Here is a 27,660-nt window from a genome sequence, read left to right as displayed (position 1 = left end):
ACTTGAATTCTTCCACATTATGTATTGGCCAGTTTGGGTTTATATAGCATAAAATCTCAACACATTGACATTTGTGGCTGTAATGTGACAAAATGTTTTTTTAAGAATTGAATATTTGTTGCATGATGTCACATTAGTTTAAAATTTTGCTTAGAACTTGTCTTTATTACAAGCTATATGCTAGTTTACTGCTTCATTGATCACATCTTCTTCTAGAGCATGACAAAGACAGATTATGATCTTTAAAAACAAACACTAACATTTTATGTGAATATATTTTAACCACATGGGTTTTATGTCTGTATTTTCCACAGAGTAAAATAATTACAATGGAACCTTAAACCATCTTTCAGCAACAATAATTCTTCGAATGTGAGTAAATACAGCCTCTTTTCCTCCTGCGCTCTACGTGATTTATACCAATCAAGCAGACTGAGATGAGGAAGCTGAATGAGAATTTAATTGCCAGGTTACAGGTGCAATCTGTGGACAGAATATCAAGCAATTAAACGGGCGATTCAGCAAAACAACAGGGGGGATAAGGAGCACCATCAGGCATCTCCAGGCCATATGGTCACTTGTGGTTTAAATTGTCTATAAAAAACATAAGCCAACAGATAGTTTTCAGATCAATCCCTGTCACAGCCTTTTCTCCAGAATGAGCCCCCCACGTGGGGGTCCGCATAACTCGCATCTTGTCGGGATGTGATTGGACAGCGTGTGGATGACAGACAGAAGGATGCGGCGCAGTGCTCACTTTTTTTTTCGTCATTGGCTGTGTTTAATCACCGCTCCTCCTTCAGACCACACATCATTGGCTTTATGGGAGGTGTGGGGGTGGGGCGGGGGGCTTTGCGTAGGAGCCGGGAAGTTGTAGTTCTTCACGGCACATTCACATCTGTAGGGCTTATTATCGACTAATATGAATTAAACTACACGTCCCGACGTCACGGTGTGCGTGCTCCAGTAAATGTTGTGAATATGTAATTGCGCCCGCACGACTGGCTGCTGCTAAATTTGGCGTCACAGGCTGGTACAGTTGGTTGGTGAGGTGGTCTCTCGCTCGGATGTGAAGCGTAAAAGGAGGTTGGAGATCTACTGATCAATACGCGACAACGGGGAGTAACCTGAGCTGCTTAGCTGTGGATGAGCTGTGCCACGATGCGCCAAAAGTTGAGGCTCCGTAGGGAAAAAAGAGGAAAATAGAAGATTTCTGTTAGTTTGAAGGGAATTCTTTGAGTTTTATGGACAGGGAAGGAGGAGAATAATTATCTGCCTTGTTTTTGTTGTCAAAGGATGCTTCTACTTTTTACAGGACCTGCTCTCAGCCCGCTCAGCGGCTACTGACTGACCCTTTACGCACGGGAGAAAAAGCACCTCACGCATTTCTTTCTTTTGCTGTATTTTTTTCTTCTTCTTGTGGATGAACTTTACGACGCCTTTTTAATGATTCGAGATCTGAGCAAGATGTACCCCCCGGCACGGCATCCGGTAAGTAGAGAACAGAAGCAGAAAGTGTCAAAACAGCGCAGATTAACTGCAGCGCGTCTGATGCGTAATCAGTTTAGATACAGTTTCCGTGCCACTGCGCGGCCACTTTAACAATTGAGCTCATTGTCCAGATTTCTGGAGCTGTTTGTGTCTGTGTGAGTGTGTATCCGCGGGTTAAAGTGTGAGGAGACTGAGTGCGATCACAGTGGTCCATTGTCAAAAAGAAAAGAAAGAAAAAATAAAAAAGCTCCAGTCCTGCACGTTGTGTCATGACACTGAACTTTGGTGGCTCAGTTCTTGCTCTCTCCCCCCCCCCTCTTCCTCACACGCTCTTTGATTTCGGGTTGAGGTGCCACACCAGCCGGGGCAGCCGTTCAAGTTCACCGTCACCGAGTCCTGTGACCGGATCAAAGAGGAATTTCAGTTCCTGCAAGCCCAATATCACAGGTGAGAGTCTAGAAATAAGGCAGGAAACAGTCTCGCCTCTCTGCTCTTTTTGGAACTGAACTGAGTAAACAGACAAAAAGAAATAAAACTATCGATTAAAATGTAAAGAAAATGATTTCTTTTTTTATTATCAAAAATAAAAGTGCTGTTGCTGTTTGAGTTAAAGAAACCTGTTTTTTTCACTTTTCTATGTAAAATTTAGATCATATGACCTTTTGACCAGCATGACTGGTCTATGGAATCCCATACAGACGCCCAAAACTATGATCTACTGTGTATTCTGACACCCTGTGACACCAATTTGAGCAACAGTAGTTCATCTGTCACTTTGGACTACACAGACCTCTTACACTATGTTGGCAGTTTCCCTTCCTTCCTTGGAGCAATTTCCATAGATAGCGACCACTGCTAAGCGTGAACACCTCATAGAAGCCGCAGTTATGGAGAATGACCAACCGATCATCTTCTAAATAAGAATTCTGTTATGCAATTTTTTTTATTTTTTTTTATTCATCTCAATGTAGGACTGAAAAGATTAGTTTCAAGGAACTAATCTCATTTATTGAAAGCCATGTTGCAATAAACCCCACACATATTATCACAGTATAATGACACTAAATATATATTTTGATGTGCCATTTTGGTGCATCACACCGAATTACCAGTTGCCCCCTTCTGGCCACCCCTTGAAAAACTTTCTGGAGCCGCTGACCAAGCCATCACAATCTCACCACTTTCCAACTTCTACTCTTTTTCTACTTCTAGTGCAAATCACAGTTATATTTTCAATGTTAGTCTGTGCAATATTGCCAATCACAATAGACTGTTTGAATGCAATATTATCCAGTATATATTATTTTAAATCTCAAACATTCACGCTCTACTCGTCAGTGCTATATTTGGCCAGTTGTTGTCTCCATGTCCTTCACGCCTACACCTGATGTAGATTGTGAGCTGAGGTGCTAAAGCTCACAAGAGTATTGACAAAAAAAAGACAGAGTGAAAAAAATGTATGGTTAATAATAATAACTATCAATATCCCAAAATTTCATGTTTTCTTTGTTTAAAATTCAGACTTTGAGGAGAAAATCAATTAGCTCCTTCCTAATATAACACAAGATGAAGAGATGATCTATGCTATTAACTTCACTGGTCATAATATTATGCCTGACTTGTTCATATTAAGTAAGTTTCGGGGTCAGAAAAGTTTGATAATGCTTTACGCCATGCAGTCATGCATGACTCGTGCAATATGACCAAAGTGTCTGAGAAATACATGATGCAATGACATGAAATACCAGACAGAAAATAGGTTTTGGTTCAGGTTACGATAGATAATTAAAACAACCTTAGTATGGCTGCTTTTAGCATCTTAAAATGAGATGTGCTCTCTTCCAGCAGTCTATGCAGAGCTCATTCGTACTCTGGTGCTGTACCGTATCCCCCGTTTGTCTTTGCTCTGTCCATTACCAGTGACTAACCACAGGTAAACCCCATTGACTTTCGTCTGCACGTCTCTCCCTGCAAGTGCAAGTGGTGTGAAATACTGCTTTACTCGACATGATGAAGTGTGAAATACGTCGCCGCAGGGCAGGACCATAAAGCACGACACCAATGCATAATAATCGCCCACTTCTGGCCACCTTGTAATTGTTACCCAGTCTCTTGGGGAGATGAACCAGGGGTCCAGTTTTCTGGTCAATCCTGGGGCTTGAACGGGCTGAACCGAGGATAATAAGCTGCATGCTTAATGCTGCAGCCGCCCACATCAAACGGTTTCAACATGGGGGGTTGGTTTGGAAGAAAACAGAGAGTAAGGGTGGATCAGCTTGGAAATCAGAAAACTAAAAATCTTTGTCCTGATTCGTGTTTTATTTCTGTTTTGGATCAGTGTTCCCAACTAGTCTTTGGAAGTTTGGACTAGTTTAGAATTGGAGTTAAGCATTTTCCAAATCTGGATAAGTATAAAAAAATACCATTGAACCCATCCATCCCAGACCATTTTGCCAGCCTTTTTTGTATTTTTACTTTAGAAATGGCCTAAACAATGATTCAGAATCCTGATAACTTGAGTGTGAAAGTGTATTAAGTTTTGAAATGGAAAACGTATAGGAACCTGGTTGACTGGTTTTATAGTAAAGTTCAACTCCTTAAAGTTTCATTCAAAGAAAGTGATGTTTACCTGTTTTGTATTTTAACATTATCGCACACCTGATGATCATCTCATCAGCTGCCACTTAAAAGATTTTTGTGGCTGTAAATAGAAGCCTTCCCATAAGCTGAAACATTTAAAAGAGTTAACCTTTTTTGTAAAATGGATCCTCATTATAAGGTTACTTTCTTGTTGATGATGCAGTTTTGGCTTCCTCTCACACTGTAAGAATATGTGATGAGGTCTGTGTGTGTGTGTGTGTCCATTGATTCAGTAATTACTCCTATGCACCTGCTGAGTAAGGGCCTACGTCTGCAGCAGAAAGCTGTGGTGAGCCACACGGCTCGTTTTGTTGCATTTTTGTTTTTCCTCTTTTTAAGATTGATTGTAGATTCAGATTTGCACATTTTTCTTTGCAGACACCAATTCAGAGTTACAAAACACTAATTTAAGTCCCTCTGTTTTGGTTAATGGAGTTTAATTCTCACACTAATGTAACCTTTTTTCTTAATTTTTTCCACTAGTCTGAAACTGGAATGTGAGAAACTGGCCAGTGAGAAAACTGAGATGCAGCGACACTATGTAATGGTGAGCCTGACTGCAGCTTGTGTTCTGACTAGAGCATATGCCACAAGAAAGAGAATGACCTTGCTTTCATCTCGTTTTTTTTTTTTTTTTTTTCCAGTATTATGAAATGTCATACGGGCTTAACATCGAGATGCACAAGCAGGTAAGATGTCTTGTTTTTTAAATGCAAGAATAAAGCAGAATCAAACAGCCTTTTAGTTGGTGTCAGAGAAACGTGCATGACAGTGAGATCCATGCAAATTTAGTTGTACATGTGTAGATACTAATAATATACCAAAATACCTGAAATGACACAAATAAAAGTGACGGATTGTCCTCACGTTTTGGGAGAATTTATAAAATGGTTGAGCTTTTATGCAAACTATTATAGTGAGTTTAATGGCACTTTTGATTGCATGTTATGTTTTATTACCTGTTGTTGCTTTATCTTCATTTTTAATATTTGATGACACTTGTGCAGAAAACTGTTCCACATTACAGGATTCATATGTAGTTCTAAAATGTCTGGGGAAGTTTATTTCTCTATTTTAAAGGTCTTCATAAGAATAGGGAAAAGAAAATGACCTCACAGAAAAATATTTAGATTTTCAGACATTTCTAACATTTAATATGCCCAAAATGTCTTGGGCCAAATAGATTTGCCTTAGAAGCTCTGACCTGTGTCTCAAGATGTCAGATATTTACTTTTCTACTAGTCAGGTTTGCAGATTTATGTTGGAAGTAATGAGTGGATGCTTGCACCTGTACATGTTGCCTGCACAGATTACGCAAATGTCAAACAGGTAAAGACTCTTGGATTTAAAGACTAGAAAATCATTAGGGAAACAACAGAATTATTCTCATCATTCTTGCAGTTTTTGTTTTCTAAATCTGATCACTGTGGAAACGTGATACATTTAAACTGAACTTTTGAATTCACGAATAAAAAAAGGACCACAAATTTGCCAACAAACCAGTATAGATTCATGAAATGTAAGATGTTTGGCAACTCTGAAACAAAGTAAAGAAAAGCATCCAGTTGGGAAATAAATAAAAAAAAAGAAAAAAGACTTGCACCAACTTCATCTTGAAGCCAATGCGTTTTGCATGAATTTGGACTGTGATCTGGATGAACTTGTTGTTTTTCTGAAAGACCTCTTCGTTATGAGCCTACAGGATGTTAGAAAAGCATTAAATAATGTAGGAAGTTACTCCGAGTCATATTATTTGGATCAGGGATTATAATGTCTTGTATTTTATTAGAATCAACTGGTCCAAATAGGGAGTATATGAAAATGTTTATTTTAGTCACACATTAGAGATAACCTGCAATAAAAATGCAGTAAATATTTTCACATAAACTGGATGTGTGAGAAGTTTTCTCCCCTGGAGAGTTATTTGAAACTTTTTTTAAGAGGCTCACATTTCCTACAGATGCAACTGTTACAGTCTAGAATATGTTGGGCAGTAGCTCATTATTTATGATTTCATTTGTTAATTTGCACTTTGGAATGCAGACGTGTTTGTGGCAAGTTCTATAATGACATTGCACAATAAAAAAGGTGACAGAAAAGTCCTCTCAAAATATTAGATTTATAAATGTGATTTGAGAAACTAGTTAATATTACCTGTATAGGTCATAAATATAATTAACTGCGAAAAAATTTAATTCATCCGCTACGGCTTCAGTACAGGGATATGAGTTGCTTTGTTTACAGGTAGAAAGTGGAAGGAGGGGTCGAGTGTTAACATGTGAGTTGGTGAATGAGAGGATTTACACTGAACCAGTTCATTGAAAAGAAGAGAACTGAATTGAAATTTTACACAATCTGCTGGCATAACATGTACTGCTAACATCCTCTGTCTCTATGGTTAAGTGAAAAAAATTGTTGAGAATGGGAAGATGAGATTAAGAGCAAAGAACGATAAAAGAACAAAAAGGATCTAACTCTCCATTATTAGAATAATGTTTTAATCTTGCTTGAAATAAATCTGGTGGAATTAAGGACTTGGAAGTTTCATTGTCTTGTATTCTGAGCTACAGCTGTATTGCATTTTTCCCATTGTTTCGCGATTTTAAACAAATATACAATGTGAGACCAAAGTGTGGTTATTCCTCTGGGGTTAATTTAAAAAAAAATCACACACACACACACACAGCAAAACTGTATACTACATTATTTCTAGAGGGTTTCAGCCAGCATAATTCTGCATTTCATCTTTAAGTGTAAAAACAAACCGTGAGCTCTTTCTAAAAGTGGAGTGAAATTTGTTAGATTTATAGAACCAAAAGTAACAAAAATACTTAAAAAAGCAGAAATATTCTTTAACAAAGAAGGGGTATTTCATTTAGTCTTGTTTGGTCACTTGGTGAGACATTTCACATGTGAATAAGAATTTCATCAGTTTAATTGAACAAGATAATGGGCTGAAAAATGACTGCAGCCAATAAGGATTTGGCCTTTAACGAGCCTTTGCATTACTGCTGCTTTTTTTTTTTTTACTTTAACACGAAGGGTCATTAGCATAAATGTCTGTGTTAACCACACATCAGCTGCCACAATAAATGGACCACAGCTAACCAGCCACACATTCATCTCTGCACAAATAGTGTGTATGTGTGTGTGTGTGTGTCGGTTTGAGAAGACGTGATAAATGCTTGGCCTTTGTCTTGCTGTCTGTGTGTGTCCTTCTGTAACTATACAGCCTGTTTACTTTGCTTTCTGTGTGGGGGTGCGCGTGTGTGTGTGTGAGTGTTTAACAGCCCTTACTTACCGCACATGTTTACACAGTGTGGATGTTTTCATGAATGTGTTTGTCTGCAGGCACACTTTAGATGTTTATTCAGTTTTGCATTCACTATTTGTGAATCTGTGCACACTGGGTGCGTATGCGTTTTGCTTTTCGTGTTTACTCCTGCCTCAGCGTGCACACACACACAAATACACGCATGCAGCTTTTTCACTGGCACACTAATCATAGTTGTCGGATGAAATATGGGGTGTCTACTATAAATCCCGGCCGCCTGCTGCTGTTTGTGCACGCTGCACGTGCTGCGGTGTGTTGTTGTGTTTGCATGGACAAGACAGACAAAATGAGAAGCGGTAAAACGTGGCCTGCAGCTCTGTGTGGTGCCGAATGATTTCTGTCAGGAGAGCGAATCCCTAATTTCTGCCAGCAGTCTGTGGGTTCATGCATCATGCGGTTGCGTGTGTGTGTGTGAGCTTTGGAAGCAAATTATTTTGACTCTTGCTCCAGCATGCCAGAGTATTACTGCGTGAGTGTGTATTAGAAAGCATGCGGATTATTGTGCAGATGAATGGATAGAAGAGACGGAGGTGTTTCTTTGGCGGGCAGGTATTAAGGCAATCAGCCACCACTTCCAAGAGAGTCACTAATATTGCTTGTTTAGCATTTTCTAAGGGTAATAGGCCCATTGATTTTTTTTGGCTCTGCTCCCTGTTTTATTTACACAGAAGGGCTCTAGTGCCCAGGGGAGAGAAATGTACCGAGGCTCGTTAAAGAGAAATTGACTCGTAGATGGAAGAGAGGACAGGACGGGTGGGTGGGGAGGAGAGACGGCGAGGGAGGAGCAGTGCGCAGGACTGAGAGAGGACAGCTAATCAATTGCAAATTAGTGAGGCTGAAAGAGAAATAAAGCAAAGCGCAGGACGTAAGGAGGGAAAAAGGAAGGAGGCACAAGGACAAAGTGGTGAAAGAAGGAAGTAATAAGACGTTTAGATTCTGAAGATTGGCAGAGATTTCAGTTATGTGTGACAGGTTATTTTACTGCAGCAGATAAGGAAACATTTGTTTCATTGTGAGGTTTATCACTGTGATTTGAAAAATTGTGAGAAAAATTAAAAACTGAAAGCAAATTGGAGAGTCTGTACATTAATATTGATTTTTAATTAATAATTTAGGTTACAGTTTTAAAATCTCCTTTCAATACATATTTAGAGTAATTCGATCTTGTATTCTGTCTAATTTAAATTATCTAAATTAGACAGACAATTTAAAAAAATCACCTGCTTTCAGCCAATTAAACTGTCAGTAGGTGTTGTTGGTTATTGATAAAATGGTGCTCAGGGCAATCCTCTTCTTTTGTTTCCTTCCTCTTCCAACTGTAAACCTTCTGACAAAAAAAAAATCAACAACTTAAGAAGATAAAAATAGTTTTTCTCAACATTTACATAACAAATTTAGAATAGATTGATCTCGAGATATACAATGGGCTTTATGTAATCTTTTTCACTTTTTTGTCTAAATAATTGTGACATTTTTTGTTATTCATGAGAGATTTTTCGGAACCCTTCCAGTGATTTCGTTGTGGCCCAGTCTCTTTTTGTTTTGTTGAATCCTGACCTCTGACCTGAGGAAAGTGAAGCCTGCTGTGCTTAAGATGTTGCTTCGGGTTCTTGATGCCATGTGTCTCGGAGTATTATGGTCTGGCTAGAGAAATCTCAAAGGACAAGTTTTTAAAATAGTTTTCTCCTTTAATGAAAGAAAACTGCTTTTTTATATTATTTGATCAATTCCTGAAATTAAAGCTTGTTTAATGATCTGAAACATTTCATTATGAAAAAAGCAAAACCACACAGCATCTGGGAAGGGGATACATATTTGTTCACAGCACTGTAAATATTCATAATAGTGCAGCATGTTCATATGAAGTAGCTCAGCTAGATTGGATGTAGAGCAAATGTGGAGATTAGTTTTCAAGTCCTGTCACAGGTTCTTTATGGCTCATATGGACCTTAACTGGAGAACTCCAACATGGGAATGTGTTTTGATCTAAACCATTTTATCTCTGGCTGTTTATGTTGTTGTCCTGTTGCAAGGTGAACCTCCTTCCCACTTTCAAGTGTTGTGCAGCTTTAACTGGTTTTCTTTCAGAACTGCCCTTTATTTAACTCCATCTGCAGAAGACCATACTGACAACATGATACGGCCACTACCACTATGTTTGTACTTCACACATACTGTCTTGACAGAAAACAAATAGGTCCCAACTAACTGGAGCGCCATCTTCCATACCTTTACCATGCAACCTTTTTGGCAAATTATAGATGAGACCTCCTGTAGACTTCCATGTGGGTTTCTTACTGTCACTCCTGCACAATTACACCTACTGTGTGTTGATCTGTACACAAAATATTCTTAAAATAGATGGCTATAACGTTTTAAATGAGTGAAGGTGTTCAAGGGGGAGTAATACTTTTGCAATGCAGTGTTGTTTTATTTTCTAAAAGCTGACATCTGTACAAAAGAAAAGATAAACAGAAAGTCATTGCCCTTTAAACAGAATGGATGGATTGTTTTACTGTTTCACCCCACAAAAAAACATACATTTCTGATTTATTTGTTATTAATACAGCATAAAGTATCCCTGTCATTATAGGAGATAATTAGAGCCATTGCTGCTGATGTGACGGTCCATTGGGGTAAAAATTATTCTTTAAAATTTACATTTTTTGGTCCCAAAGGGTAATGTTTGCTACACAAATCTTCAGTGAGGAACTTTACTTTATAGTAATGTTAGAATTTAACCTCGCTGCCTTTTACTACATTTGTTTACTTTGTCTTAACTGTTTTAAGTGCCAAAATCAGGAAACATTTATGTCACAATAGCATTAAAATTACATTAAGGAGTTAAATTACAACAAGAACAGCTTAGAGACAGTCTAATTAGTGCCCTTTATATTTCCTCTTTGTCCCATTCCACTGTGCTCGCTGCTTCTTTCACACACTCACTCACACACACAGGGTCACAAGGGAATGAAGACTTTATATGGTGAGGTCCATTAGGTGTATTAGCTGGTGGTGAAAAGTGGTGCTGATGTGGTGCTTACAAAGCTCCACAGGGGAGATGGACATTTGATCTTGTATCTGACCCGCTCTGACTCCTGGGCTCCTGCCTGATCTAATTTCATTGTTGTTAGGAGGTAAAGTGGGACTATTTCAGAATGTTCTCCACGTTTATTAACATTATTGTCCCTATTGACTGCAATTTTTACTGACAAGTGTTTGTTGATGGCATGTGAGCCTGTTACAAATAAAGAAAATTCTGCAATCTGGGGAATTACTTCAAAAGTAAGTAATGACTTTTGAGGTAATTTAACCAAAATGTAATCACTTACACCTTTTAAAAGATATTTTTTTATCTGTATGATTCAGCGGTTCTAGTCTAACACGCCAATCCTTTCACATGGTGTTTGACGTCATGCAACTATTTTTCAACCTGTGGAAGAATTCTCTGGTGCCTCACAAAAAGAGTTAAAGATATTTCAGGGTCCATATTTCTAACCTCAGAGGCTGTTGCAGCTTGATGTGACCACAGAGTTCTCTCTTTAGAGCAATACACTAAACAAATCGACCTGCTTTGTGCCCTAACCTTTAGGCCTCTCTGTTCAGTTGTTTCTGATTATGCATTCTGTGTTGAGCCAGTGACAGGTCCAGGTCAAAGCTGAGGCCTAATTGTTAAAAAGGAAAGAGGAAAAAAGGAGCTTTGATTTTCTCTCCTTTTTTCATGTGCTCTGACAGTCCCAGGAAGCATATTGGCCAAACTGCCTGACATCCCTGCACTCCGGCCTACTGTCACAATGGCTTCCACCTGGTGTAAAATGTCAGCGGTAATGGGTTGTGTTGCACAGTGGAAAAGTGTAATTAGCTTTTGTTCAGTATTTCCACTTTTACAGCAACATTAAGATCAGCTATAAAAGAATCACCTGGACTCTCAATTATTGATGAAACAATTTCTTATAACCCAAATTAAAGCAGTATTACTGTCTAAATGCTATATGAATGCTAAATGCAAAAAAATAGATTTGAATAATATCTTTGACCTGTGCAATAGATTTTATTGCATTTTCTGATTATGTATTTGGTCTACAAAATATGCAAGAGTCTTTTCTTTGTTTGAGGTTAATTTGTCTCTAAATTGTCCTTTGGTGTGTGTGTGCGAGTGTGGGTGTGTACAAGCAGGGTAGTTTGTCCTGTGTACCTCTGTGTTACCCTGTGATGCACTGGTGACTTGTTCAGGGTATACTTTGCCTCCCGCCCAATCACAACTAGATATCGGCAGAACCTCAAAGCCTTATCAGTCAGATATTTACAGAAAATACCAGACTGAATTATTTTGCTATTATTTTCATGATAATCAAGTGGTGCCCTGACTTGTTAATTTTTATCTAAATTACTAGTTTTATTACTAATTGCCCTAAGCAATTGTTTGTAGTTCTTCATAGTCAAAATTAAACTCTTATTGTGGTGTTAAATATAAAAAGAATACTTTACTTTCATTGTATTAGAGCAGCAAAATACACTTTATTTCTCAGATTACAATAGAAGGGAGAAAATACTATTTTGTTTCTAGCAAGCTGGTGTTTTGTTTCCATTTGTATTATGTCATTACATATAAGATTTTTTTAAACAATGCCTATTTAGAAGTTAGTAGCAGTAGCAATGGTGCCAAAATTAGCTTCCTTTCAAGTAGCCGTCAACTACTGGTTCAGTGCCTCTCGAACATCCATTAAGCTTTGCATTCAGCTTAAGCAGCATCACTTGCTCCTTTTTCCAGCTGTATAAATATTGAACATGGCCAACACTTAACACCAATGTTCCCTTGAGCAAAGCACTTAAACCCCAGCTAACAACCTCACTGGAGAATCACAGAGGCTAATATGAACGGGTGAGTTCCCCGGTGTGCAGAAATGTGAAGAGGAGTCAAACCGAAAAAGGGCATGTGTGCTCAGCACATCTTGCCTGTATAAAGACTAAATATAAAATGAAAATGTCAGTGTTTTAGGTTTTCTCTGAAAGATAGTGTCCTGGTGCAGTTCTACAATTTCAGTACGTAAAAAAAAAAAAAAAATCTATTTTTCTCTTAGTCCCCCTCCACCAGGCACCATAAGACTCTGTGAAAGTGAATCCTCAAACAGCCTGTGATGATTCATTGTTTAATGTCTCTTTTAAAACTCTTAAACAGAGTTAATTATAAATAGGTATTGTCCACCAGTATATAAAGGCTAAAAATGAACTTATGTGTGACTGTTCACACAGTTTTCTTCTTCTCTGAGCTGTTCTATCAATGATGGACATTAACAACTTTTGATTGTATCACTTTGTTTTCTGGTATTTATTGAAGTATGTGATTAAAAATCTAAATTGAATAGGCTATGTTGCTCTATCAACATACAATCTCACAAACGGGGCTCTATAGTACCTACTTATTTGACCAAAAACCTACTTTACAAACACTACATAACATTAGGACTGTATCCCATTGCCTAGGTTTATTCCTGCCATTAGCGCTTCCACCAACCTCCCTTCCTCTGCACTTTATTCAAAAGAAGTTTAAATGGGAAGATCATTCGATATTAATATTATGTATTCTGTATCGCACTATATTGTGGTGCTTGTTGTGGAACATCAAACGCATAATTGCAAATGGCAAATTACAATTTTACATTTTTAATCATGTAATGTATGCATAAAGACTGCAATGTGTTGCAGTTCTTAGCTTTGTTAAACAAACCACAACATTGTTTTATATTTTAAAATCCAGATATTGTTTTTTTTAAATATATTTTAAACTGCCAAAAACGTTCATAGATTAAGCTGTTCAGCCAAAAATATCAGGAGTTTCTTTTCTTTTTTCTATCAGAGGTTCCCACATTACTTCACATTCTGCAGGTATTCCCACTATATACTTCATCCAAGTTAATCACAAGAGGAAATACTGTCCAGATGGAGCCCTACGTTGTTTGTGTTACAAATAAATAATGTTATGTTCATCCTCAGCTGCCTATTAATATGCGTTTCTGTTCTAGTCATGTCTTTTGTCTCTGTTTATGTTTGGATTTGAGTTGCACTGGTAGCACTCCCTTTGGGACGGTGGATCAGGCAGCTTCCTGTTAAAAAAAATATCCCACCTGATCTGGAGGAAGTAAGTGCTGTATAATCTTTAAAAGCCAAGCCTCAGGTTCAGTAAAAACATCTGATGAATACAAAGAAGTCTGTGGGGGGTGGGAGGTGGGGTTGCCTTTGCTTCTTGATGTGTGTCTGGGCGTTCGTAAAGTTGTGTTTATGCGTCTGCTGTAGCTTTGCTTGTGCTTCTGGCTGAGGGATTTATTTAAGTGTGCGTTGGGGGTTTGCTGTCGTTGCCTCAGGGGAAGTCTGGTACCACTGATACCAAAGTTCACCTCTTCAAAGGTTATGTACATGAAACAAGGTTAGAGATTTTGCCTCTTCTGCTTCTTTTGCCAGACTCTGAAAAAGGTAATTTATTAGGTTTGCTATTTATTTACCTGATTAATGGAGAAAAAATAAACTATTATTTTTAGACAGCTGCTCCAAAGAAATTCACTAAAATGACAACATTTTAAAAAGTGAATTTCTCTTTATAAGGCACCTTTTAAATGATAATTGCTATCTAATTGACATGTTGTTAATGAATTAAGCAAAAAGTAATAAAGGAGAGGTTGGTAATCATTCACTTTTGATCATGATCATAATGGCTGTCAACTAAGATTCAATAGGAACCACAACCCAAGGAGAAAAGACTAATGTTTAACTTAGAGAACTAAATCCAAATGCATAAAGAACCAAATGATAAACTAAAACTAAACACAAAGGAATGAACTACAATGACAACAACCTTCTTAACACTGAAATGGACTGAAAATGGTAATATACTGTATACAGATCATAAATGAACACCAAGGAAATGATCAAAACAGAAACTCAAGGATTGTGACACTATTTAATAAATGTGAATATTAATAAAAAGTTTATGGAACATAAATTTATATTACTGAAGATTGTTAAAAAATGTATATTAAATACCTTTATGTCCAGATATGTGAAAAAACACACAAGCTGTTGAAGGGTATTTTAATTCTTTCATCTGAAACCAAACTGTCTGCTACTAACTTACTGAAGGCTTCACAACTACAGTACTTCTAATCTAAGACTTTTGTGCAGTTAGTGACATATTCTGTGAGTCTAAAAGGTGTTGAAACCAGTGTGCACTCAGCAAGTGTTGATATTTAATACATTCAGAGCTGCTAAGGTAACACAGAACACCTTGATTGCAAAAAGGCGACAGCTGGATTTCAAGGCCAAAGATGGATTGCTCCAACTCAGGAATGATGCTCACGTACTCTGATGAAAATGCACTTGACTTTGAAAGGGTGAAAATGTAGGGAGTGTTAACATTATTTCATAAAAATGGAGCAGATGAAAGCTTCATCCCTCATCATTCATGATGTCTGTTTATATGTGTGCACTACAGTATTTCTAGTGCACACAGATTCTCCTCTAGAGGCTTTTACAGTTTCAAAGACAACTTAATGATGGGATTTGCAGTAGTGCCAACTGCAATAATTTGGGCGGTGCATCTTATGAATATGATGATAATTGCAGTGGTTGTGTATTTTGTCTGTGGTAAATCATAGTTTTTTTTCTGCACAGATAAATGCACACACTTGGATGTAAACATTTACACTCCTATTTATATTCAGCTGATCATGACACCCAATCCAAATCTTCAGTGAAAGGTTTTCCTTTGTTGCAGTAGAGATGTCTCAGTGTGTTTTCCTTTTTTTTTTTTGGTGATTGTTACTCATTTGTAACCAAAACTCTATGGGTGCTACATTGTTTTATTTTTTCTCTTATTTGCTTTGCCCTTCACATAACAAGAGTTGTGAAAAGGGCAGAACTATCCCAGTTGTTTTGTCTTACAAAATTTAAATAAAAAAAAACACCTAATACAGGTTTAGGAGGTAAAAGGGAAATGTTAAAGAATACAAATCAAGCCATCCTCAATGATTATTTAACCCACAGATGTTTCATTATGTAAACAATTCTAGTTCTGATTCTACTGGTCAATATTAAAATTAAAACAACCACTTTTTGTAATTTTAAAAAACTGTATGTCTATTCTACTTAAAAAGTTGAACATAACATTTTCTTAACACCAATTTTGTTAATTTCTCCATCAAAATATCTTATTTGGCATTGAGCAGGGTTTATCACAGTGTGGGTCATATTCACCAGTTCTTTAGAGGGAGCGTTACATGAGGAAAAAGTATAAACTGGAAAAATAACTGCAGACATTTACTATAGACAAAATTAATAGAATGTTAGTATCTAAAGTTGCAGTGAGTAAAAAGAGTTTGGGTTGAGCAATAAAAGAAAGAAAAGGAAGGAAGTATGACTGTGATTATTTAAAGTTTGGATTTTCATGGTTCGCATCTGAAAATGCTCCACTGCCACAATGGCCTCTACAAAGCTCCAGAAGGGTTTTGACAGGAGGCTAAATGAACTCCTGTCACATTTAGCAAACAACAAACATATTGAAGCAAAATACCATGTGGTGCTACACATAACTGAAGCACAACACAATGCATGCATGAAAAGTGTATTGAATACCTGATGCAACCTTGCAAGGCCAATCGATGTTCTAGGTGATGGTTTTGTGTTAGGTTGTGGTCTTGCAGAGTGAAGAGCGGCTACCCAACAGCAACTCCTAAAGTGACTAATAACATGTGAGATTTTTGTGGTTTTTGCAGCTTAATAGAGAGTGAATCCTCCCAAAGCAGTTGTATTGCATTAAATCGTAAAAGGAGTTTTTCATCTTCAACTGAATGTCTCTTAGAAAACCCATCTTAAAAACCCATCCTCTAAATACCATTCATACTTAGTTGTGTTAGACTGGGGTTTCCAATGTGACTATTCAGCTGCTTAAAAGACAATAATATGGGTTCCTATTCACAAACCTCAGTGATCTCATCAGCTGAACTTTAAATGAAGAGGATGCCTTCTTGTCTCTTGTTGAATTTGATGTTGATTGTTTTCTCTGCACCCACCCCTCTGTCTTACAGGCAGAGATCGTCAAGCGGCTGAATGCAATCTGTGCCCAAGTCATTCCCTTCCTCTCTCAAGAGGTAAGAGTCAAAAATGCCTGTCACAGGGAGTTAAGGAAGAGGTGGGTGAGAGAATGAATGTGAGGGAGAAGAAACGATTGGGGGAGAATTCTGCGGAGGATTCTGAGGCAAAAAGAGAAAAATACACAGACACACACATAAATGTACACGCAAACACGCAGATTATCCTGGGCTAATCCTCCCTGCTCAGGATAGGCAGATATACTGTGAACTTATCAAATGTCTCCCACTAACATATGCAGGAGCCAGCAGTGAAGTGTGCGTGAAAGAAAATACTTTTTTTTTTTGTTAAAATACATTTCACTTGTGTGCATATACAGTGGTGGGTGTGAAAAATGTGCTTTATACAGTGTGTTTATTATCCTTTCTTAAGGTGTGCGTGTGCGCGCGTGTGTGTTTCGGTGATAAATCCTCCCTCTAAGGAAGTAACAAACTCTGTGTGTGTTGTGTTGAGGGGTGGGAACAGCAGGAATGAGTGAGTTTGGACTCCGAAAGCTCTCCTCCAGATTAGCCATGGATTAGGAGGCTTTAGGATGGATTAGGAATAATGGCATTAGACTGTGGTGCTTCTACACAGCCCTCAGGCCCACAGAGAGGGGAGGCAGGGAGAGGAAGCTGCTTTGTGTTGGTGCACAGCCTAGTTGTCTGGTTGCATATGAAATGTACCACAATACCGCTGCATATCATCGTTATTATGCAGGAAATAAGATCAGCTATGTCGAGTCTTTGTTTTTATTTTCATACCTGTCACTTTTTTATATTGTTCCCCAATATACTTTGAATTTTCATCTGCTCTTCTTAAGCATTGGTTAGTACAATTCTACTCAGAACATCTCTACACTTCCCTGTTTCCCACAGCTCAAAGCGACATTCTCATGTGGGCAGAATCTGCTCTTCTGCTTAGGCCGAAGACGTATCCCAACATTTAAACATCTTTACTCTACATAGGGTCGGCAGAAAACTAAAACTGGAAAAACTAGGCTTACAGTAATTTGACAAATTATACATACCCTTTCAAAGTGTAATATGTATTTTTTGTAATACACTAACAGAAAAAGATCTATCACGTCATGGCTTTCTCACTAAACCAAAATGTCAGAGAAAGAGAACATGAATGAGAAAAGATGGCTGTGGTAACTCTGGAGGAGCTGCACAGATCCACAGCTCAGTGGGAGAATCTGTTGACAGGACCACTGACTTTTATGTATTGACAGGAATTGTTCAAAGAAAACCATAACAAAGTAAGAGACAATGAAAACAAGCTGAAAATTGTTCTCTGGTCATATGAGATGGCAAACAAATTTTTTGGCCAACATACTAAATCAGAGGCTTCCAGTGTGAAGCCAAAATTTTTACACATTCAAGGCTTGCCAAAAACAGACACATCCAGTGTGTTTAATACAGTGCATATATTTTTAAAGGAAACTGTCATATCCTTCTTGTTGCTGAGAATAAACAAAAAACATTGCTGGACCAAGAACATACAAAAAAGGACTCAAACATTTCAGGAGGTTGTATTCCTTTCTTTTAATAGGACATTTACATGTGGCCATTTTAATAGTACAGATTTTCAATGATTAACATAACTTTTTCTAAAAACATCAGACTATTTGGCCCACATGTGTACTCTATGGCTTTCATCTAATGTTGCATTCTGCCTTAAACAAGTTATCACCATGGCAAAGCATGATGGCAGCATGATGGCAGCATCCTTCTGTGAGATGTTTTTCTTTAGCAGAGACGGGGAAGCTGGTCAGAATTAATGGGAAAATGGATGGAACTTGTTAAATTGGACAAAATAATTTTGACTTTGGAAAAAGTTCTCAATCCAGATAACCCAAGAAAATCAAAACACACAACTAAACTGACAACAAAATGGTTCGGATCAAACCATATTCCTGTGTTAGAATGGCCCAGTCAAAGTCAAAACTGAATCCATTTAAGAATTTGCAGCTGAACATGAAAACTGATGTTCACAGAGATGCTTCTTCCGATCTGACTGATCTGAGCTATTGGGCAAGGATTTCAGTCTTCAGATGTTCCCAGCTTGCAGAGCGATATCTTTAAAGACTTGCTGCCGTAATTGCAGCAAAAATCACATCACAGTTTGTAGTTGCAACATGGTACGATGTGGAAAAAATGGCGTCCCTATTCAAATACTTAATGCTGTATGTACAGTTCTGTTTCCGTAAGATCAAGACATTTTCCACCAATATCCCAGATTTGCATGGGCTTAGATAATAGAAGTTCATTTGTAAGATTTTAGTTAATGGTGGCCATTTCAGGTTCGTAGTTATTGGAAGTCTAGATGAGAACGTCATAAAGTCAGATTTATCAGAGTTTTGGATCTTCACTTGTGTGCATGTCACGTTCTGGTAGGTTAGACTTAGGGAGCCAACGTGTATGAAATGAACCTCGATGGTCAGGTTCATTTCCACACCTGATAAGCTCTTTCATCTTTGCTTTACTTTGATGTTCTGCGCTCCTGGATGAATCTTCCTGCTCTTTCTGTCTGCATCTGCCTTCCTCTCTCTGTACCCTTTCTGTGACTTTGTACTGCTTGCTGTCTCCCTCTTCTTAACTGTCTCTGTCTCTCCACAAAAATGTTAATGTGATGAAGGTATGGCAGCTATTTTGTTTTGAATCATTTCAGATGCACCAGCAACTAAACAAGCAAGTGAACTGTGTTCAGGATTCAATTGAGAAGCAAATATTTAACTTTACAGGAAATGTAAAGCGACATTTAATCATAAGGAATGAACTCCTAAAAGCAAAGCTTCAGCCTATCCCTCATATCAGAGGATCAGACAGTACAAGTTTCTCATAGGATGACCATTTTTGGTTAAAAATAACTGAAGTGTCAATCAATAATGTAAAATCATGCAACTGTTTTTGTTTAAGACAAAAATATGTCTGTTGCTGCTAAAATAGAAATTGTAACTGTTTATAACAATGTTATCTATAACTTGTAGTTTTATTTACATGATTTTGTTCGTTTGTAATCCTGCAACTCCTCTGAAATTTAATAGCTTTTAAAAGTGCTTTTGCATGCAATATCATGCCTTTTTGCTGTCCTGCTTTTCATAGAGCAACAAGTTCAACAAATTGTACTTAATTAACTAACTGGTTAATTAGTTGGGTTGTCTGCTTAGGTAGAGCCTGCAATTGGCTACTTTACAGAAACGTCACTGTTAGTTCATCAAGTATTACTTAAAACGAAGGAAGAGGAACTCATTCAGTTTATACATCACAACTATCTATTGGTTTTTTTGACTAGTTTGATTTGTCATTTCTTCTGTGGCTCAAGTGATGTGCAATGTGTTTATAGTGTAGAAACAACTTCCAGTCGCAACTGTTCATCCGGGATCAACTGTGGTCTTGATTACTAGCCTGTGAACTTGCAGCAGGCTTCAGTTCACGCAGCAGAGAGCAAGGGGGATGATGTGAGCAGAGCATACACCAGCATGAATGGCAATGCTAAAACCCTCCTCCTGCCTCTAATTGGTTGTTTGTGACTAGGAGTGTTGCATTTTGGGTGTTTTTGCAGGTGGCAGAAGGAGCAAAGAGAGAAGGCTGAGAAGCTTGATTTATTTATTTTTTTCACAAATTATCTCATATCCTATATTATACTGTCACAACAAAGTGTAAAGTATTTAAAACGTTCAAGTGCTTCAAATAAAAGCAATTCAATGTTAAAAGGGCAAAGATCTTCACGTGAATGCAATTTTATTGATTTTTGAACCACTTTACTTTATTTCAGACACTTATTGTGACTGGATAGATAAGAGTCTTAAATAATAATAATAATAAAAAAGTATTCCTTTAATAAGAACCATCTCTTAAGAGCCCTTGAATAGTTTTATTTTCCTGGTTGTTTATCCCTTGTATAAATTGTATAACAGAGCTGGACTGTGAAGCCAAAGGAGCGCAAATGTAGATTCTTTCAAGTGGTCACCATTTTATTTTATAGCTGTTCATGTCGTTGTAAAATAAAGGGAGATTACTTTGAACTCCATTAGTAATTGACCCTCATTCCACATAAAATTTATTACCCTATTAAACTATTTCCTGTGGAGTCGGTGGTTTCATTTGCTATTTTAAGTCTTTTGAACCAGCTTGATGCTTAGTTTGCAAATTATGTTCTCATTTAGAGTAGTATAATTAGTGTTGATGAAAGGGTTTTTTTCTCAGATTTTCCTATCTTTTTAAAAATCTAATTATCTTTTTTAAGAAAATATTTCTCTCTGTGAGTGAAATTTTCACTGAATCTGTTGCTGATATTTCCTTTCTGTCCATCAGCACCAGCAACAAGTGGTGCAGGCTGTGGAAAGAGCCAAACAGGTCACTATGGCTGAACTCAACGCCATCATAGGAGTGAGTTTAACACACACACATACACACATGTAGAAAAAATCAATAAGTAAGATTCAGATAGTGTTTTAATTTTGATAAGAATGTCAGCAAGGATAACATGACTCAGGATTGACTACAACTGTAAGAATTTAAAAAAAATCTAACTCGAGATAATACATTTTAATCTGATTTTTTTTGGTGTAATACTTAATGATTCTCTCTGAAATCTTCTCAATATGACATTTGAAGGGATTTATTGGTCCAAATGATCTGTAAAATTTGTTTTTCAACTATTACTTAAAATCTATTCCACATTTTGAGGGAATCAAGCTTTCCTTCTCTGCACCACAGGTCAAGCTAAAGTGAAAGTGCTTCAGATGCTGCCACTTTTGTGCTTTTTCATTCCCACATACAAACTGTAATCCATGTGTCCGTATGTGGATCAGCAGCAGCAGCTCCAGGCTCAGCACCTCTCCCATGGCCATGCCATTCCAGTCCCGCTCACCCCCCATCCAGCAGGCCTGCAGCCCCCTCTGCCCCCGGGTGCCAGTACTGCCAGCCTGTTGGCTCTGTCATCAGCTTTGAGTCACCAGCTGCCACTTAAGGATGAGAGGAAACACCACGAGAACAACAGTGAGCACACGAGAGGTATGTCTGGCTCTGTGTGGGTCTAACGATGAGTAACTTTCAGAGAACATCTGTTTTAATTAGCCTTATGATATCCACTTATTCTGTCATATGTAGTGGCTTATCATTTCTTTCACATGGCCTCACATTAAATCAGACATTTCTTTTTTGTGGTTTATGTCAGTTTAGATTAACATTATATTTTTAATGCTTGAAAATTATATGAAAGCTGAGACTTTGAAACATAATAGGGTTTTAAAAATAATCCTAACACTGTTTCACATGTTTTAATAATTGTATCAGTACATCCTCCTGCTATCTAAAGGCATCTGTTGCTTCTTCATATTTAGTTCCCCTAATGACCAGCAGGTAAAACTGTTTAAACAAAGATCCACTGTAAGTCATTTTAATTTGCCTGTTAGGAAGGCAAAAACCACCATGTTGCCCTTTTTGTCTTCTACACTGAGATCAGCTTTGATTCTTTTCTGATCTGATTTCCAACTTGAGCATTTAATTACTGTTCACAGAGTAGATATGCTTGTGTGTATAAGATAGAAACGGTGCATTCCATCACTTAATTGTTTTGTTGTAACAAGGCTGTGAGGGTTTTTTTTTTACTGTGCATTCAAGCAGTTGACCTTGCCCTTTACCTGCAGAACAGCTAACATGAGCTAATGAAACAAGCACTCACATGCATTAGCAGAAGAATCAATAAAAATGCAATCTGAACCTCAGAAAATTTATATGTGCATGTGTTTTTAAATGCTTGATTTCTAGAATTCACTTTGTTGTATAGTTGGTAAATTTAAGTTTAATGATCACTTTGTGGCTCTCCTTCATTTACAAACTTTGATATGATGTTTTAGACAATCTTCACTGTCTATATCTGTAATTAAAGGGAGACCTTGTATTGGCCTATAATTTCAATCTCCTGTCAGGTTTAACAAATTGCTGTTTTCTAACGTTTGACATTATTATACAGATATTCCTTGTAAAGATAAGTTGTGGATAAAGTGACAATTATTAACTTTTTTTTATGGTTTTGTTTGTTTCAAACTATTTTTTTTCTTTACACGTACATAACTTGAATGGCAAAATTCAAATTTTTGAACAGTCTTTCCTTTGTAGGGTTGGCTTTACGTTATACTTCTTATTGTAGCAGATCTTTATGACAGTGAATTTTTAATAGCTGAGTCTTGCAATGCTTCTAATTAATTAGTACAAACCATTCTTTAGAATAAGAAATATATTCTTTATCCTGTAAACTTTGCTTACAGGACATATTTGGTGTAGAAAGTATAGTGTTTTGTTTATTCACCTCTTTTAATCAGATTTGCTTAAACCTCAGTAATTCGTTATGTTTTTTGTTTTTATTAAAATCAGCTGAGCTCTAGCTAAACTCGGCAATATCTGGTGTTGATTAAAAAGTTTGAAACAACTGTAAGTGTAATAAAAAAGATAGGGAATGACCCACATTAATTGGCCAGATCACACAGTTAAGAAGATGATACTGTAGTACATGTGGTTGTTTAATATGGGTCTATGTCATTTTTGCTTTAGTCTTTGAATATTTTATTAATTATATTTCTCTCTTTGTGTCTCTCTCTTTCGCTTGCCTTTTGCCTCCTCAGACAGAGATTCAGTTAAGGTAAGTTCTTTCAGTCTTTATTATCCTCATAACAAGAACCATCCTTGGCTCAAAGATTTACTGTATCTTCATTTGCGATGATCAACCAGTATGTCTGAAGGAAATCCAGGTTACATTTGAGTGCATAATCCTTTCTGACTCACTTTCTGACATTTAATCAGACTAAATTAGTACAAGAAGCACATTTTTCTGCATTACAACATGGCACCGTTATCCAGTAATTGTTGCATATTTCTAGATCTGAATGTAGTTTTAAGCTTCTTTTTATCCACTGAATAATTTCTCAAAATTTATATATTTAAGAATGTGCTTTTAAAAATGAAAATATAAGATAAGTTATGACAGAAGCTGAGCACAAGCTAAAAACGAAGGAGTTCAGGAACAGATCATGGTTACATCCAGTGAGTGTGGTAAATTAGTCCCTTAAGCAGCACAGACCCCACCCCCCAAAGGAAAACATTTGGTTTGTTGAATACTCAATGAGCAGATTAGCATGTCTTTATATGAGCAAGCTGAGCTCACATGCTTGAACATGCCGTTTAGAGAAAATGTGTGTGTGTGCTTTTTCCGATTTGAAGGAATTTTCTTTAACGTTTAATATGTTATCTCCTGCCCACCATGTAGCAGATCCTCAACCACACACACACGCGTGCACGCACGCATTATGACTGCTGTAATTAGTAGGTGTATGTGAGCACTCACATATAGGGGTGAACATGTGTGTGTGTCTGTGTTTCTGAGGTCATCAGAAATCAGCAATAAAGACGGAGAGGCCAGAATGATAAATTCCTTTCATTAGCGCTCAGTGAGAAATCTCCCTCACACACATAAACACACAGAGATGCTCTTTGACACAGCGGCCAACAGTCACTCCATGAAACCAATAAGCCGTTTGTCAGTGATCTGCCGTTGCCTTGGCTACAGTCCACAGAGTACAGTTTGTGTGAGTTGCATGAACATCTGTGCCTTGATGTCCTTGGAATTAGGTCCTCACACTCCGATAAAGGTGTGTGGGTATGAAGCGAGCTCCAGCACGCGCATCTGCAGACCTATTGTAACCCGTACAGGCAGTCAATTAAACAGTCATGGTGTGTTCAAGGACAGAGCCTTCTGAGAGCCTTTGTTGCTGCTGGTAGTAATGAGTGTGAGGGTAGTAGTTGGTTTGATTATTTACATCATTGAGTTGATTATGAAGTATATGCAATATCCCCATTAAGTCTGAGTTATGTAGACTAAATGTTCCTTCTGTGTAACAGATCTGATTAAAATGATTTAAAAGATCGCAAAATCTTTATTGATAAAAACTAAAGATGACCAGTGCATTCTAACATGTTTTGGAAAATTGTGAGATGTGTTTCTGCTAGTAAGTCTTTTAATGAATTACCCAATTCCAAAATGTTGGACTCCAAAAATAAAAAGTTGTTTGTGATAGTTTGGATTTTTATTTCTAAAACTGGCTGCCTCATCACAAAGTTTTTAAATTTGAAAATCATTTGACACTGTGGTCCAAAGTATTTAGCTAAATATTCTTCTCAAGATAAGCATCTTTAATGAAGCATCTTACTGGTTTGCAGATTATTTGGCTAATAGGACACAATGTGTTCAAATGACGGGGGCAAATTCCTCTTTTGTTAAGGTTAAAAAAGGTGTACATCAAGGATCAGTCATAGGGTTCATGTTAATCACAATTTGTCAAGTACTTCCCATCAGTTTATGCAGATTGTGCGATTTACTATTCTTATTGAACTGCATAGGGATCTACATTTCTACAGGCTCCTTTTGATGAAGTGCACATTTTCTTGAGCCACTAAAATTTGTTTTAAATGGTGAAATGCTTTTTTCAAATTCATCTGTTCGCTGAGAGTATCTCCTCAATAAGAAGGGGAGGTAAATTTATTACGAGAGTCACTGGTTATTTATCTGGGATTAATTATTGATGAAAAGCTTTCATTTTAAACTTCATGTGAAACATTTAATCTCCAAATTAAAGGTGAAGATTGTTATGTACTAAATGTTATGTACTACAGAAATAAATCATGTTTCTCACTGTATGAGAAACATGATTTGATCACAGCTCTGTTTTTGTTTGTACTTGGTTAACATTATCTAAATGTCAAAAATTAAAAGATATTAAAAGCCATCCATGTATTTTCTAAACCCAACTATCCATACAGCGTCACAGGGGAACTGCTGCCTGTTTTTAGTGGTCATTTGGTGGATGGATAGGTCACAAGTTCCTCAAAGTTTCTTTGAGTTATCATTATCAACATAACGTACTATAGTTAGAACAGCCTTGATCTGCTGATTTGATTTCTTTAATTATATTGAACTTCAGCCTGAATGAACCACAAATTTTTACTTCATGTTTGAGCACCTCACTGATACCAAAAATAGGTTCAAATATACAGTTCTCTGAAAGTAACATTATTCACACCCCAGAGTGACGTTGTCAGTTTCATGTGGCAGTGATTAGATAAAGTTAATTTACTGATTGGAAAAGTATCACACCCATCGCCTGTTTGGTCCAATCAAACTGAAAATCATCTAATTCTTGTCACCAGCTGATTTCTCTGCATGTCTCTACTGGAGCCCATTACAGCTTTTTGCTTGTGTGGAAACTGCAATATGCAACTTACTTTTGAGTTTTTGTTATTTTCTGTCTCATTTTATTTTTGCTTGCAAACAAGCTTTACAGCCACAGTCCATTTCTCTTTGTCTGTGCTGGGATGCTCTTTTATAAAACTCTGACTGCAGCGTGTCGCCTCGCCTTCCATGCTGGGCTGGCTGCAGAGAAAGAAACAAATGAACAGGCCAAGAGAGATGGATTAAACCAAATAACTACCACCCAGACTTCAAAAGCCTCTGGGTTTGTACAGAACTTTGTGCAGAATAAAGGTGAGAAACAAAAAAAGTGGATATTTTGCTGCCTAATTGGGTGAGTGACCATCTGAGCTGTTAATCAAAGAAAAATAAATATAATTGGACCACTGGTCACAGCTTAGACATTTCAGCTCGGGCAGAAACCCCTCTGTGTCACATTTTTTCGTATTTGGTAGCTCTCCTCCATCAAAGATCATTGTGTGGTGTATTAAATCTACATTAGCATCCTGCCGTTTGGGGATAAAAACCAGCATGCGCTCATTTCCAGAGCAACAAATACAATCCCTGGTTGTGCATTGTCCCTGCTCAGCTTTAGGGGCAAATGTGGGGCGTTGATTCAAGGGACACTTCTAGGTGAGGCTAACTGGCACATCTGTGATGCATATTTGCAGGGTTAGTGACTGTGGTGAGACCCAGAGAGACCTCTACTCCGTATCTAATGGAATGTCTTATCAATATGTATGGGAAAAATGTGGAGACAAAAATGAAACGGTGGACTAATTTGTGCATAATGTATGACTACTTGCTCTGTGTAGCCTTTGAAGTACATAGTTGCTTTTCTGAGCAGCTCTTAAAGTGTCTGTTTGTCACCAAGTAACAAAGTCACATTTAGGGATGACATTATTGCCAACTTTAGTGGTTGCCATGGTAAAAATTTTGTTGGTTACTTTTGCAGTTTTAAAAATAACATACAATAAAAACATATGTGGCTAAGGCACGCATGGATTAACAGACATCAGCTTCCCCTGGTGCCCACATTCACTGTACATGCAGCTAATGAAAACTCTTTAACCCTCTATGGCATGGCGTTGCCCTCAGGCAACAAACCACATAGCTGTACCTCACATTGCTCCTTTATTTTATTTTTTGGGGGGCATGATTTTTGACATATTTTTGTCCAAAAAATAGTTCTTTTATGAATATAGTTTTTGTTTGATTTGTATTTCATTTCTCATAATCAGTGTAGACAATCTTGGTGTTCTAGACCAATGTTACCCTGAGGCAACAAACCCAAATCTGGTTCCAGGAGGTGTCAGAGTCCGATTTTATGATTGACATGTAATTAGGGCCCACCAAGCTCCCAAAGAATGCAGGAAAATATTTCTTCCCCACAAAAATAAAAAGTCATGCCATAGAGGGTTAAACAGTTGGCAGGTTTGGTGTCTGGTTTGTTTGATGAACTTTTCAACCAGCTGATCAGATATATTGGGCTAGTTGTTCTGCAACCGAGAGTCTATTACTACTTTCCAAAACTCCCAACATAACAATGAAGATTATGCATGTACCACATCCAGGAAACGTAATCTGTATTTTCAGAGGATCTTCACAAAACTCCAATAATATTATAACAGTGATGATTTATACAATAATCACGATTGTAAGCATATTCCTCCAGGTTTTCTGCTGGTTTTGGGAACAAACTCACTTGTTCTGCTTTTCATACACATTCACCAGACAGTTTTTAAGGTACACTTTGCCTTTAAATATGCCTTATTTATTCCTCAAATAGATTCAATGAGGTGCCTATTGCAAATATCACTCCATGG

General features: G+C 37.4%; 1 protein-coding gene across 3 annotated transcripts in view; it reads left to right on the top strand.

Moving 5' to 3' along the window:
- Positions 1–927: 927 nt before the first annotated feature.
- LOC102227775 (transducin-like enhancer protein 4) overlaps positions 928–27,660 on the top strand; it is a 39,936-nt gene continuing 13,203 nt past the window's right edge. Inside the window, exons 1-8 of one of the 3 annotated variants that reach the window (XM_005800972.2) lie at positions 928–1,491; positions 1,841–1,938; positions 4,615–4,678; positions 4,776–4,820; positions 16,543–16,605; positions 20,905–20,979; positions 21,408–21,606; positions 23,217–23,233. In XM_005800972.2, the coding sequence (XP_005801029.1) occupies positions 1,447–1,491; positions 1,841–1,938; positions 4,615–4,678; positions 4,776–4,820; positions 16,543–16,605; positions 20,905–20,979; positions 21,408–21,606; positions 23,217–23,233 (606 nt within the window). In that variant the 5' untranslated portion in view covers positions 928–1,446. Of the gene's footprint in view, positions 1,492–1,840; positions 1,939–4,614; positions 4,679–4,775; positions 4,821–16,542; positions 16,606–20,904; positions 20,980–21,404; positions 21,607–23,216; positions 23,234–27,660 lie in introns of all 3 variants that reach the window. The other 2 variants (XM_023342970.1, XM_023342971.1) reach the window with 2 other exon arrangements.

The sequence above is a fragment of the Xiphophorus maculatus genome, chromosome 12 (genome assembly GCF_002775205.1).
Source record: "Xiphophorus maculatus strain JP 163 A chromosome 12, X_maculatus-5.0-male, whole genome shotgun sequence".
NCBI classification, from domain to species: Eukaryota; Metazoa; Chordata; class Actinopteri; order Cyprinodontiformes; family Poeciliidae; genus Xiphophorus; species Xiphophorus maculatus.
Note: the sequence above shows the minus strand (reverse complement) of the source record. Positions and strands in the feature narration are given on the sequence as shown.